A 15,804-nucleotide genomic window follows, 5' to 3' on the forward strand; every position below is an offset into this window, starting at 1 on the left:
GAATTTAGTATAGTAATTAATTAACCCCAAGAAACCCCTTAACTGCTTTAAATTTCTGGGTGGCGGAAACTCATGAATTCCTTGTATCTTTTCTGGTTGTGGCTTTATGCCTTTAGTCGTCAAAATATGCCCTAAAAATTCTACTTCCTGCCTGAAAAATTTTGCTTTATTCAATTTTATCGTCATCCCATGTTGCTGTAATCTCTCTAAGAGCTCGTCTAAATGTGCCATGTGTTCATCGAAATTCGAGGAAATACACAAAAGGTCATCGACAAAATTTATTACGTGATCCCCTAGACCATAAAGAATGATATCAAGAGCTTGCAATAATGCGGCGGTACTTGTTTTTAGCCCAAATGGCGTTACTTTGAATTCGTAGACTTTTCCCCTGTATCTGAATGCCGTGTACTTCATCGAATCTGGATGAAGAGGAATCTGCCAAAAACTATTTGTTAAATCTAGAGTGGTCATTACTTTCGCCGAATGGCATTTCTGAAAAATTTCTTCCATGTTTGGAACTGATTCGTGATCATTAGCCATCACCTGATTTAATTTTCGCGCGTCTAAACAAAGTCTAACTGTACCGTCTTTCTTTATAACAGGAATTATCGGATTTATCCACGGACTATTCGATCTTTGTATTATTCCGTAATCTAACAATTTCTCTATCTCCCTGTCTACTTTTTCCCTATGCATTAAAGGTACCTCATAAGCGTGTGCAACGATCGGCGTATCCGTCGTAATGTCTAACCGATGTTCGTAAACCGAAATTCTTCCTGTGGTTTTACGAAAAACTTCCTTCCTACTCCATATTACTCGTTTGTGAATTTCTTTTTCCTTTTCAGAGAGTTCAGTCTGTCCTACAATTTCATCTATTTCCTCAAAAGTTATCTCCTCACTGTTTGTATCGTCAAAAATCAAATTTAGTATTGGCTCAAATTTTTCTTCAATATTTTCTATTTTAAAATTCATCTCTTGCTCTGGCTCAGAAATGTTTTCTTCACTCTGGTAAAATGTCTCCATGAATTCATTGTCCTCTACATCTTCAATTTTATTCAAATTCCCACTAACTTTATCTTTAATGTCTTCACTTTCTTCATCACCCTCAAATTCTCCTTTTTCAAAAACTATTTCAACTTCTTCTTCAAAAACTCCAACAACTTTTTCTTTTTCAAATGACCCTTTTGTGGGCACAACATCAACAACTTCGTTATACTTAACTCGTAAAGACATCTCCTCCAAATTAATCAAACTTTTGAGCGGTTGCAAGGAATCAATACCGAGCAAAACGTCTCTAATCAGACCAGGAATTATTAAAAATTTAATGTACGTTTTTACTTTTCCAATCTCTATTTTTGCCATAATTTGATTTTTGACTTTTGTCATTTTTCCCTTTATCGCTCCTTTTACCGTCACTCCCGTGACAGGTAAAAGTGGACAATTTTTCAAAATCTCTTTGTTCTCTAAATAAAATTCTTCTGAAATTGTGGTAACTCTCGAACCTGAATCTACTAACGCAGTAACTGTTATACCCTCTATCTTAGCATAAATTTCTGGACATTCTATCATCGGCACGGCTTCTTCACTTGTTTCTTCTTTCATTAAAAATTCTCTTGTGTCCGTAAAAATCGTGTTGATGGCCATTTTAATTCCCTTAACTTCGTTTATTTCGCTTTTTTGTTGGAGGTCCTCCGATAAACCATCCTGCGAATTGTCTTTCTTGTCTTTTCCTACCGTTGTACCTCGTTCGTTTTTCGTTTTTCGTTGATTTATATTTTCGGGCACGGGTACAACGTTTATTCGTTTCCCGCCGCTGAAGTTGAAGGTTGTGGTTCTTGATGAACCTCTATTGCTTGAATTTGTTGTTCTGGAGGATTATTCTGCTGGTGATTATTCGAGTTATTTGGCGGTCTGTATCCTCCATTGTTTTGTTGAGGTCTCGAATTTTGATTCTGATTTTGTCGGTTATATCCGTTTTGTTGATTGTTGTTTCCATTATTGCGATTTTGCTGAGGATATCCGTTGTTTTGCCGCTAGTTGTAATTTTGTTGATAATTGTTGTTGGGCCTCTGATTGTAGTTTTGCTGGTAATTGCGGTTCTGTTGATTATTCCAGCCGTTGTTCCAACCGTTATTAAATCCACCGTTGTTTGGTCGATTGTTTTGATTCCAATTCTGATTGCCACGGTTGAAATTATTTTGATAGCCTCCTTGGTTATTCCAATTATTTTGCTGTGGCATACGGAACGGTCTCTGTTCGTTTTTATTTTGATTCTGATTTGGAGAGGATTGAGCAGCTTCCTTTTCTTTTTTTGAGTTGATTGGTCCATGCCGATCCATTTTCCCCAGGAATTCAATTAATTGTTCGAGCGTCTTGAATCCCCGGCTGATAATTGTTGCTTGGATTTCGTCCGTGTAGTGTTGCGAAAGTGATGCGATTATATCTTCATCACTGGGAGGAGGGATGAGATCCTTTGCGGCTCCAAAAATGTGGATTGTATATTCCACTTTGGAAATTTTATTATCCTTGTCCGAGTAATGTCCGAACTCGAGGTCCTTTCTTACTTTTCTCTGCACATCCATACTCCAGAAGCGCTCCACGAATTTCTTCTCTACTTCATCAAAATCTTCAACGCGGTCCTCGATGAGTACCCACCATTCCTTGGCCGCTTTCTCCAGGCATTGCCCCAGCAAATATTTCATCTCCGTAACGGTCGGATTGGTGACCTCACAATACCTCCGAAATTCCTTGATGAATTTCATCGGTCTCTTCTTCTCGGACCCGTCATACGTAGGAGGTTTAATTTTGATTTTATTTGGATGCAGGTCCATCAGTGGCATCGTCCGGATCCGTTCTCTCCTTTCCTCTTCTTGTTCATCATCGGATTCGTCGTCAGAAACTTCTTTGCTCGGTTTTGGGACGATCCGTGTGCTCTCCGTATTGGGACTTTGAATTTTGTCTTTCTGTTCGAGATTTTCAACCCTTTCTCTGATTGCGCTCACATCCAGTTGCATTTGCGCCACATTGACCTCGGTTACAGCACTTTTTGACTCGTTGTCCTGTACGATTTTTGTCAAGCCCGTGACATGTCGTTTAATCGGTTCGTATATTTGGTGAACGTCACTAGCGATTGTGGCTTGCAAAGTCTTGAATTTTTCAGTAAATTCGGCCCTCAAATCACTAGTGGCCTGATTATTTCGTGCAATCTCGTTGGCCATGCTCTGGACTTGAGTCTTCATTTCTTTCATTGCTTCGATTAAACTCATTAATAATTCGTGATTTAATTCACCGAATTCCATTTTCTCTTTATTTGATTTGGGAGTACCAAATTCCTCTAATCTTATTTCTTCAGGATTCTCGTCAATTTTATCCAAATGCAAACCAAAATTACCGCGAGATTGATTAAAAATATTCCCCGCTCCTGGAGGAGGAATCGAGGTAGTTAAATCGACATTTTGAACACCTGCACTATTGTCCTCGGGATTTTGAAACCCGGAATCTCTCGCTGTTTCGTTTCTTTCGGTCTTTTCCGCCATTTTTGTACAACCGATAATTTTCATTCAAATTTAAAAGTAATTTAAGCAAAGTAAAATATCCGCGTCCCCCTGCAATACCTGCCCCACGTTGGGCGCCAGTTGTAACGAAACGCTCTTGCCGACCTGGCCTGAACGCCGCCACGCGTCGGTTCGAGCAACCTTAATAATAAGGAGCAGGTATGAAGGAAACGCGGACACCGTTAATTTTGTGAAAATAATAAAATAATCGATTTTATTCAATTTTGATCGATATTTAACAAAAATAAAGAAGATTTAGCACTTTGGCTCGCGGAAAATAAAATTTGTATTTTGATTTTAATATTGTCTTGCTTTGTTTAATCGGATCTGGCGAGAAAAAGACCCGAAAGACCCGAAAACGTTGCAAATTCTCTGTCTGAGATAATTTTTAATTTCTCAATTTTCGGAATTTAATTGTACAAAATTAACAAAGAAACAAAAAAAAATTTGTTTTTATTCTAATTAACGCTTTTGTCTTGTATTTTCGACACGCCTTAACCCTAAAAATTCGCTATAAATGCAAAGTTTAATTTTCCCGATGTCCTGTTACGCTTGTTTTCTCTAAAAAAGAAATATAAATGAATCCAAGAGGATCTCTTCGCTTTTACAATTTTGAATTTCTTTTTACTCGATATAAACTCAATTTTCAACTATCGTTTCTTGGATTATTTTCTAAATGGGTCTAGATCTCCCTACCAGGACCACCTCGGACAATGTTTTTCAAACGTGAATTTAATTTTTGATAATAAGATGAATTTTTAATTCTCCTCAACAATACGAAAGAAATAAAACGTTAAAAGGTAGGATGCAAACCACGGGCTATGGGATAGAAACGTCACCGAATCCCTCCGAGAGTCCGTGCATTTACAGGGTAGAGGTAACCCTCCGTCCACGTGTTATGGGATCGAGACGTCACCGAGTCGATCCGAGAACTCCGTGCAACGGAAAGCCGGAAATTTTTTAGAGGTTAGGTGTGGACCCTGGATTATGGGATCGAGACATCGCCGAGTCGCTCCGAGAATCCAGGCATCCAAGGAAATAGGCAATTCACCGTCCACGGGCTATGGGATCGAGACGTCACCGAGTCGATCCGAGAGTCCGCGCTACGGGAACCCCAAAAATTTTGAGGATAGGTGTAGTATTGCTGAGGCTGATGTACTTAGAGAGGTCCGAGTTGATTCTTTAGCCAGGGAGAACTGTCTCCCGAATGAGTCGCGCAGCGCTTCTTATACCCGTGTCCCCACCATAAAATTCTCGAGCGCCGAGAATCTCCGTTTTCGCTTGGTTCTGCGCACCTTTCTATTACGCCTACTCTGATTGGCCCGTTGCCATGATTCACGCTCGCCCGTTGGTCGAGCGGGCTAACATACGATGCGCGGACTACCGCTTTTTATGATTTACAGCTTATTCCGATGTTAAACAATAAAAACTTCAATTTGATCAATTATTACTCAATTTCTTCTTTAATTTGGCATTGTTATTTGTTTTAATATGATTCGTAAAATTATAATCGCTAAAAGTCACGTACGCGTCCTATAGCCCATCAACGCTCTGCCCGCGCATGCGTCGTAGTCGCTTTTTACATTTTTCATTGTGATCAGTTTTTATGTTATTAATTTGACTTGTGATCATTTTTCTTCAATTCGTGTTATTTTTCTGAAAATTTTGATCGTAATTACGTGCTCGGGCGACTTAAAATAATAAAAATCAAAAAGAATTAATCTCGATAAAATATAGCGCGGCGAAGTTCAGAGCGGCGCCGGTAGCCCCGCTCGGGCTCATGCCTACCGGCCTAAGATGGCCGCCACCTGTCAACAACGACGAGCGTGGTCGCCGCGATGTTTTGTCCGCGATCTAAAGATCGCGGAGTTTCGTTCGTTTCGACGGGCTCGGGCCGTCGCGCGTGTGTTTCGCTACAGTATATAATACATAATTTTTCACAATATGAAATTATTCTGAGAAACGTTCAAATCCAAAAAAAAATCGCATCGAAGGTAAAAGTCATTTGTTACTCTATGGTGGCAGAGACTTACTTAGAAGAAAATCGATTCTTCTCAGACTTTCAGGATTCCCTGGTATTCACAATATTCGACGTCGATTTCGTATCGGTACAAATTATGTTTAAATATGTGCTAAAAGTACTTGTCCGGCCCATAACTTTTCATTCAAATTGCTCATTCAAATAAAAATCAAACTAGACGTTAATTTCTGCGTTATTTTTATGGAACTAGCATTAACGCTGGTGTTACACGCCCACTTGAATTTGGACATCATTCCACATATGCTCGGCGGCAACTATCTCTTCGCAACAATTCATGGCATCGAGTAAACAAAACCATTGCAACGGATAGAGGCTTTACATTCCGATATATCGAAAATTTTTTTTTAAGAAAGTGTATATAGTAATACACTAGGGAATCACTTTTCATCGAATTTCAAGAAATGCCCGTGTCGCACTCATTTTTTAATATTGATTTCAACAAAGTGCAATTGTGTACGTGACCATAAAAAAATGAAATTGTACAGACGAATCTGCTCGAAAATTTATTGAATTGCGATTCATTATCAGCTGAATATCTTCAGTAATAGAATAGATTAGTTGCTATAACGAATAAAATTCGTTTGAAGAATAAAATGTGTAGTAAAAATTGCCGTCATTTCAATATAAACTGGGGAGTTAATTTGGAGGCTGGACAATGCTTATCGTGCCAAGGATACTTTTTCATAAATACACAATAATATCTCTTGGATATTACAGAAAAATTTGTTTGCATTTTTTTATAATGAATGTAATTAAGTTAAAATCTCTTGGAGGTAATTTTTTAAATTCCCTCTGTTTCCCTCTGTACGCATAGATGTGATCCATCAGATCTAGAAGAGCCCTGATTTTTATTTGAATGAGCAATTTGAATGAAAAGTGATGGGCCGGACAAGTACTTTTAGCACATATTTAAACATAATTTGTACCGATACGAAATCGACGTCGAATATTGTGAATACCAGGGAATCCTGAAAGTCTGAGAAGAATCGATTTTCTTCTAAGTAAGTCTCTGCCACCATAGAGTAACAAATGACTTTTACCTTCGATGCGATTTTTTTTTGGATTTGAACGTTTCTCAGAATAATTTCATATTGTGAAAAATTATGTATTATATACTAATAAAATACTTATCCTCCGATTGATGCCATAAATTGTAGTGCTGCACATAACTCAGATGGTAACTTTTTTGATTCACTTGAACTTTCTCAAGTTCCGGGTGCTTCCCGTAAGATTGAATTTCTCACGTCCTATTTAAATTTTTTTTTCCCTTTACAGTATAATTACAGATTTGTATTTTTTTTTAATATAATATTTTTTCATGATTTGTAAAAGCTTTTCTTAATTGTTTTGTTGAAATTATTTACAATTGGTTTCGTAATTTTTTTTACATACCATTATGTTTTGAATTTTTTTCACTCGTCATCCGATGTACTCGTCACTTTTGCATTTATTTGACCACGTTTTGTTCCTTTGAACCAAACGTTTTTCACGCATTACCATGATTTAACAGATTCATTTTTTTATTCATTCCGTTTAAAATGGTTTTTTTTTATATCCTTTAGTAATGAATTGCTCATTTAAAGCAAGTTTTTATTTATATAAATATTGTAACGTAACCTCAAAAGACATCGCGACGAGCGCGTACAACGACCGGTGAGACGTGTCACTGCTGGCCGGCGGCGGCCGTACTGGAGTATAGGAATACAAAGGCCCGATACAAGCGGCGGAGCGCGACACTAGCGGCGCCGCGTATTAAAAACTCGAACTATTATATTTTTTTGTTTTGTTAATTAAAATTCAACGCGATTTCGTAAAATATTGTAACTAGGCTCAAATGAAGCGGAAAATTATAACGAATCGAAGAAAAATAAGGAAAAGATTATTTCTTTTAGAAAATTGGTGTCGATTCCAATAAAACAAGACGCGTGTTTATGACGCATGCGCGGATAGAGCGTTAATGGGCTATAGGACGCGTACGTGACTTTTAGCAACTGTAATTATTCGAATCATATTAAAACAACTAACAATGTTAAAAAATGAAGAAAATTAAATAATAACGGATCAAATTGAAGTTTTTGTTGTTGAACATCGTAATAAGCAGAAAAACATAAAAAGCGGTAGTCCGCGCATCGTATGTTAGCCCGCGCAACCAACGGGCGAGCGTGAATCATGGCAACGGGCCAATCAGAGAAGACGTTACGAAAAGATGCGCAGAACCCATCCGAAAATCGAAAATTCGGCGTTTGATAATTTTATGGTGGGGACACGGGTATAAGAAGCGCTGCGCGACTCATTCGGGAGGCAGTCCTTCCTCAAAATTCTGACTCGGAACAAAAAGGCTGACCTCAAACATTCTTCCTGATTTTAGCAAGCAATCTAACCTATCCTAATTTTCCTGGATGCCTGGATTCTCGGAGCGATTCGGCGACGTCTTGATCCCATAATCCAGGGTCCACACCTAACCTCTAAATTTTTCAAGCTTTCCGTTGTACGGAGTTCTCGGAGCGATTCGGCGACGTCTCGATCCCATAACACGTGGACGGCAAGTTACCTTAACCTTCCAATTGATCAGACTCTCGGAGGGATTAGGCGACGTTTCTATCCCATAGCCTGGGGTTTGTTCCTTAACTGAACCTATTTTTTTTTATTATTCTTTTGCCTGCTATAATCAGGAATGATTTTTCTTGTAAATTGATTTGTAAATTTGTAAATTCTCTTTTTAAATTCAAAGTTGAAACTAATCGAGTCCGAGTCAAACAAAACCGAGATTTCTGTAAAGTTTGTAAATCTTGTAATTTTCAAATAATTAAAAAGGCCGCGGTACGAATTTGAGGTTATATCGCGTTAAACCTATAATAATTTCTTTTAATGTATAAAATCGAAACATTTTTGAATTATTGAAACTACTATTTTGAAAAGCGAGCGAAAAAACGTGTAAATTAAAAATTTGATCAATTCGAAAACAGCGAGCGCAATCAAAATTTCCGCAATTGTCGAACGCAATCAAAATAATAAATAAAAAAATCAATGATCCTGTAAAATCGATAAAAGTTGAATAAATCCGAATTGTTAAAATTGTCAAAATCGTAATTCCGCGTTCTCACGTTTCTTTCATACCTGCTCCTTTTAAAATTAAGGTAGCTCGAACCGACGCATGGCGGCGTTCAGGCCAGGTCGGCAAGAGCGTTACGTTACAATATCGACAAAGAAATGTATCCTTGTGTCGTTTCCCCGATGACAGTAAATAAATTTGTCGATCTCTAAATATTCCGAATCCAACGCTATCCGTATAAACTTGTGTCGTAAATTCAAGATTATTATTCGTCTTTTATATTTTCGTACAAGTCCTTTCTTTTTCTTGTTACGTTTCGACACTTTTAAACATGGTAGCGTCAGAAAACGATCTGTCAAAATTTGCTATGTCAAAAAACATCTACAGACTTCGATTGACAAAAAAAGATCAGTACCGAGTTGGGTATGGAAAAACTTCAAAAAATTCACATTCGAAAACCCTATTCAGTGTGAATATTCAAAAAATCCTGAGATACGTCGATAATTACAGATCCATCATACATGAAACGTGTATTTATTTCTAAATTTCCAACTCGCCGCCTACGCGGAGTCGTTACTTTTGCTTCCTTATACAGGAAGCTATGTGGTGGTGAAATTTTTATTTTTCCAGTTTTCAATAGCAATATGCTTAAACTGTCCCAAAACGTCGAAAATTCATATCTATAAGAATGTCCGGGTGCGTGCGTGCGCGTGTGTGTGTGTGTGTGTGTGATTTTTCAATTAATCGTGTATAGAATCATGTATAAAGTATAGAAAATGAAAAAAAAAAATCTGAAAAAAAAAATTTGCGATAATTTTTGTTTGGGTAGAGAACGAACAAAATCCGTTCTTAGTGAGCGGAGAGTAGTAACCGTGACAAATTTCACGATCCTAACTTCAGTGGTTTAGGCTGTGCGTTGTCTGTCAGTCAGTCAGTCAGTCTCGCAACAGAAATATATTGTAACGTAACGCTCTTGCCGACCTGGCCTGAACGCCGCCACGCGTCGGTTCGAGCTACCTTATTTTTTTAAAAGGAGCAGGTATGAACGAGACGAGAGACGAGGATTTGATGGATAAATAACAAAATGCGTTTATTCAACAATAATTCTGTGTTTTTACAAAATGATACGCGTCTTTAATTTTAATTTTTGTTTGTCCGCGTTGTTTGACCGAATCAGGCGAGAGAAGACTCGAAAGACCCGGAAAAACGGAGCGTTTTTCTGTATGAAATCTTGATTGAATTTTCAAACTTGTTTTCGTTTTTGTTTGTGCAATAAAGAACGCTTTATGATTTATCGTACACCTGCTTATTCTATTCTCCTTTCCTGCACGCCTTGCATGAGATTTTTCAGTAAAAATGTAATTCGCAACTCTAAGGATTGACAACCGATGTCCTGTAATCCTAACCGCCTGAGCCTGAGTTCTTACGCTTTCTGATAATTCAAGAGTGTTGTACGCTTTTGTTTTTACCGTTTTTATGTTTTTTGATCGCTTTTGACGCTATACAAACTCTAGTCTTATCACTGCCTCTTGGATTGATGCTCTTATTCGCTTGTTATTTGTTTTTATTCGTTATAATTGATTATAATGGGTTCGGATGATTTATTTTGACTTTGACGTCGTACAATGGTTCAAATGGACTACGGATTATTGAATTATTACTAATTAATTATTAATGTTAATTAATTCGTTCGACCCAACCAAATCGGATAAATTATAAAACAATCTTGAATTTAATAATAATTAATCATAAAATCATTTATTTATCGCCTCTATTCTGAATAAACCCAAAAAAAATGCTAGGTGGAAAATTTGTGCTTGACCACGGACCTCAAACGTCGCCGAATGGCGCCGATGTTCAAATACACAAGACAGGTTAGGATGTGAACCCCAGACCACGGGCTCGATACGTCGCCGAGTCTTGCCAATGTCCTGAGCATTCACTAGGTTAGGTAATTTTGCCCACGGACCACGGGATCGATACGTCACCGAGTCTCACCAATGTCCCGTGCAGCGAAAATTCGGAAATTATAGGTTAAGTGGAATGGACCCTGGACTACGGGATCGATACGTCGCCGAGTCTCACCAATACCCCAGGCATCCAAAGGAATAGTAGGAAAAAAGGAATTTTAGGTTTTACCAGAATAGAGTGTATTTTGCTATTTGATGTTAGGAGAGCTCTTCTAGGAGATCCGAGTTGGTTCTAGAGGTAGGGTGAACTGCCTCTCGAATGAGCCGTGCACCGACTCTTATACCCCGTTCCCCACTCTCACAAAATCTCTCAATCGCCGAATTTTCATGTTTCGGACGCTTTCTGCGCATTCTTTTGTAACGGGCTTCACTATTGGCTCGCTGCCTTAATTCGCGCCTTGTTATTGGCTATTTTGCCCTATTGCGCCGAATTCCGCTTTGATTAATTTTCAGCTCACCGTGACATTAAAATAATAAAATTATAATGCCAATTGTTATCGTTTAATTATTTGAATGATTTGGCCCTTTTGTTTGATTTAATAGCGTTAAATTTAATTTTATCCGTAAAATCGGAAAAAGTCACGTTCGGGTCCTGTAGCCCATGAACGCTTAGCCCCGCGCATGCGCTGTAATCAAGCATCTCGCTCTATTTGAAACTGTACAAATTTTCCCGAAGATTTAACCTTTTCTTTAATTTTCTTTGATAGCGGCTATTTTTTCCGACATTTTGAGCCTAATTACGCTCATATTGATAAATAAAAAATTTGAAAACTATTAGAATAACGAAAATATGATTTAGTTTGATTTCTCGTCAAGTGGCGCTGTTCGGAGCGTTGCCCGCCGGCTCGCTCGGGCCTTTGTGCCAGTCACCAAGATGGCCGCCGGTTGGGACGCACGCCTGTCATCGCTCCGCGATGTTTTCCGTTCGCGTAGTATTCTGAAAATAGAAAGTCGCGTAGAAAGTCTGAAAAGAATCGATTTTCTTATAAGTCTCTGCCACCATAGAGTAAGAAATGATTAGCTTTCATGTGATTCTTTTGGATTTAAAAGCTTCTTAGAACAATTCCATAATCTTGAAATTTGGAGTTACTCATGAATCACTTGTCCTCCGATTGATATCATAAATTTTAATGCTGCACGTAACTCAAGTGGTAACTTTTTTCAATTCATTAGAAATACTTGGCCTCGAATTGATATCATTAATTTTATTGCATTATTTTTTTTTTAAATTGATTTAGTTGTTAGAATAAGACAAGAAAAATGGGTCATCGTCTTTCAAAATGTTTTCAAGCGCGATATTTCGGTTTTTTATTTCTCATGTTTTATTTGAATTTTCTTTACTTTATAAAAGAATTATAGATTTGTATTTGTTTCAATGTAATGTTCTTTTCAAAATTTGTGAAATTTTTTTCCAATTCTGTTAAAATTATTTACAGTTGGCTTCATAATTTTTTTTATGGAATTTTTATCACATTTTTCGTGATATGATCAGGAAACACGGAAACATCAATGTACTTGCCAAACATTTTTTTCCCTAAAGGAATTTTGGCGGTTTAGAATTATTTCACTGGAAAAAAGGAGAAGTAAAAATTGCCGTCATTGTAATATAAACTGGATTACAATGTTATTTCATAATGTTCCGTCACTCACAGTAAGATGTTCGCTAATATGATGTTCAGATTCGATGTCGTGTTGAATTTCTTCTGCTCCTGCTCCAGTCGTACTTTGGGTTGAATCTTGACGTAGATCGGTTTGCCTTGGATGCGATGATCGGTGATCGAAAGTTCGTTCGATTTATCGACGTTTCTAAAATTATCGGTCCTCCTCAGCAATTTGAATTCATTCCGTTTGACAATCGTAGACAGGTCGGGTTTCTCGAGTTGTAGCAACCCACCGCTGCCACCAATGTTGTGTCCGCGAAGACCGTCGCGAAGGGACGAGTTATCAAGGACGAGTATTTAAGGGATTTAGGCCAAAAGAGCTGAACTCCAACTCGATACTTTTACAACAAGTTAACAATAAGTTTATTTAAGAAGTTACAAATTCGAGGTTTTATTGCCTCAAGGCCAATCGTTACAAGTTTCGTCAAAGATTGTCGAATTTTGGTTAGTTGGTAAAATTATAGACTCGGGGGTTTTTCCCCCTCTCGCGACAATATAGCGTGGTATTCTTTCTCGTAGTTTCGGTGATGACATCGAGGGTCGATGCGCTCGTTCGGGAACGTCAATAATTCGCCGTCGATGCATTTATGTTGAGAACGCTTAATTTATATACTCTTTATTTTAAGAGTGCGATGTACCGGCACAACATTGCCACTTAATATTATAACTTTTCTTTTGTTTATATTGCATCATGAGATAAAATGGCTATGAGCAGCCATTGCAACTTATGACATATAAAAGTTACCATTAGGCACGTAGAAATGCCACAATTCGAGGGATTTCAAAACCTCATAATCCATGGAAATAATAAAAAAATCAACCTGGCGGACAGAATATCGTGACTGGTGACCAATTCAAGCAGTCCAGACAAAAAACATGTTATTATGATCTCTGGGAAAAGTCGTACTTTTGAATATTTACCATAATTTTAAAAACATAACGAATACCCAAGGGAAAAAAGTTGCTTCATACATTTTTAACCAACTCATCTTCATCACCCCGTGCTAATGATTCGAGCAAGCCCTTTAGCTCTTTACACCAAATTCGCTGCAAGACTCTGTAGCAAAATCTCCCAAGAAGTCTTACGAGAGTGCACGTCCGTAAACGTATGATACTGTGACGATGTGTCAAAAGTTTTTCAAGTAGAGCGATCGGTTGACTAGGATTATTCGAGCGAATCATCACTCCCTTGACGAGATCAGCATTTTCGGGTTGTAAACGTAAAATGTTATTAAGTATAGCGACGAGGTCACCAATTATACGGGCTTTTCTTTTTTCGAGTGTCAACAGCTGTCGCAGAAATGGTATGCCGTTGACAATATAGACGGCATCACAAAATTGAGTGAGAAATTGTTGTCCTGCATGAACGAGTCGACAGAGTACGAGCAACGAGGCTTCAAGAGCTTGTAGCTCATCGGCCGAAAGTATCGAAGCTACTTTCGTATCATCACATTTGGCTGAAACGATAGTCTCGTTTTTTTCTGCTCTCTCTGACATGATGATTTTCATGGCGTAGACAAGATTAGGCACAACTCTAACGTCTAAATAAACCAGCTTTATCAAGTTCATATTTTCGTGGGATAACCTGCTAACAAATGGTAATGACAACAGACAGGCAACATACTCAACCACTCGACAGCTGGCAGCTGGATTCCTCAATGGCGAAACAAAAACTGAGACGCAATTTTTTTGCAACAATGAGTCAATCTCACCGTCGATCACTTCTTTCATGGAACGTTGTAAAAAAGCGATCCACTCCTCGTTCTCAATATGATGCTTTACCACTGAAGGATCCCAATCTCCAAGACCCGATTGTTTTTTTGTTAGGTTTTCATGAGCTGCGTTGTCAAATTCATGCTCATAATCATTACTCAAACGACTCCTCCGTGACTTCCAATCACCATCACCGTTCATAATAGGTTTTTTATCTGAAATATTTTTTATCGTTTTCGATTCTTTTGCAAGCTCTTCACCGGTTTCAATCTTGATACGAGAGAAGGTATTTCCAATATGAGCCACCAGACTTCGCTGATCGTGTTCTTTCTCCAACTTCACTTCCGGATCCTCCATCGCTCCCGGCGTCACTGGTCGGATTATTTCATTCATTGGATACTCGCTTTCACATATAGCATTTTCAGCTGCCATAAGATCGCTCCTGAGAGAACCACGAAAGCTAAAATTGCTCAACAATACGTCGACACTCGCACTTGAATCTGTACCACTTGGCTCGCTACGCCGCAGTGCTTGATAATCTTGGTGTGGTCTTATGTAACAATAATCCTGATTTACTGGATATTGAGGCTGTGATACACACGTTCTATGACGTTGTTCATGCAATTTATGCTCTTGTTGGTAAATCTTCTCCACTGCTCTCACTAGTAATCTGCAAAATGACAATCATCAGTGAGAAAAAATGTTTGGCTATTATTAAATTCGACATTTATTCTAAAGAATAATTTGCATTTAGCTCTAGGTATAATGGGCCCCAAGCTTGAATATCTACTTATGCAAATCAACAATTTATGGATCGACCTCTATTTCAATACTTTTTCATGTCAGACTCGCAGTGGTCCTGAGAGACCACATGGATTTGTAGCTTGTTAGAGGATATACTATCTGGAAAAGAACATTTAATAAAAACTAAAATAGAACGGCACCTACAAAAACGCGTTTTTTCAGTTATAAACCACATTTTCATTCTTATTAAATATAATGAGATCATACTATTCCGGTATAACCAAAAGACGTACATGTACGTTAGGGTGGTCGCAACTCAGGTCACTTTTTTTTTGCAAATTCCTTTGCGGAAATATCATCAACATCAAAAAAAAAATGCGCACCAAATTTGAACGCGCTAGGAGAATTTAAACAGGTGCCACCGAAGAGTTGAAGTTTTAAATGCAAAACACGTGTATTTATCAAATTTGTTACTTAACTATTATATGCTTCCCATAATAATGACGATAGCAATCTGAAATGTGGCACACGTGTTAGTCATACTAAAGGGTACGAAACAGAATTTTTTCAGATTTTTGTGAAGATTATTTCCGTGATTTTTACCGTTACAAAGATAGCCATATTTTTTATTTTTTTAGTACTTTGATCTCGGTCAATCGAAGCACTTTTAAATGTCACTTTGAAGCATTTAGACAAAGTTTGAGCCATAATTAACAGTGTACACTTAACAATAACTCATCAAAACCTGAAATTGTGTGAGAATTCATCGATGAAGCGCTCCAAACATAGTCCCTCTGCCAACGTTTGGATACGTTTTCAAAAAATTTCTGACCACTTGCTTCGTGATTAAATTTCGTTTCTCATAATTAGTGAGTCTTTTATTCCCACTTTTGAAGAACCTGTAAAGTTACATGGAAAACAATTTTTTTTTTTCAAATCAATGAGTAGAATTATGTTTTTACTTTTTTAAAAATATTAAAGTAAGCTTAACGTGATATAAATGTAGTGGACATGAAGTATTATTTTATGGATCATGTTGTGCGATTATTTTGATTTTTTTCTATAAATT

At 37.7% G+C, this 15,804-nt stretch overlaps 1 protein-coding gene across 2 annotated transcripts in view; it reads right to left on the bottom strand.

Annotated features, from left to right (window-relative positions):
- Window positions 1-12,614: 12,614 nt before the first annotated feature.
- Window positions 12,615-15,804, bottom strand: part of fu (STKc_STK36 domain-containing protein fused) — a 316,353-nt gene continuing 313,163 nt past the window's right edge. For both annotated transcript variants that reach the window (XM_043413204.1, XM_043413205.1), the window contains one exon: window positions 12,615-14,661. In XM_043413204.1, coding sequence (XP_043269139.1) covers window positions 13,245-14,661 — 1,417 coding nt within the window. In that variant the 3' untranslated portion in view covers window positions 12,615-13,244. The remainder of the gene's footprint in view (window positions 14,662-15,804) is intronic.

The sequence above is a fragment of the Venturia canescens genome, chromosome 2 (genome assembly GCF_019457755.1).
Source record: "Venturia canescens isolate UGA chromosome 2, ASM1945775v1, whole genome shotgun sequence".
Classification (NCBI taxonomy): domain Eukaryota; kingdom Metazoa; phylum Arthropoda; class Insecta; order Hymenoptera; family Ichneumonidae; genus Venturia; species Venturia canescens.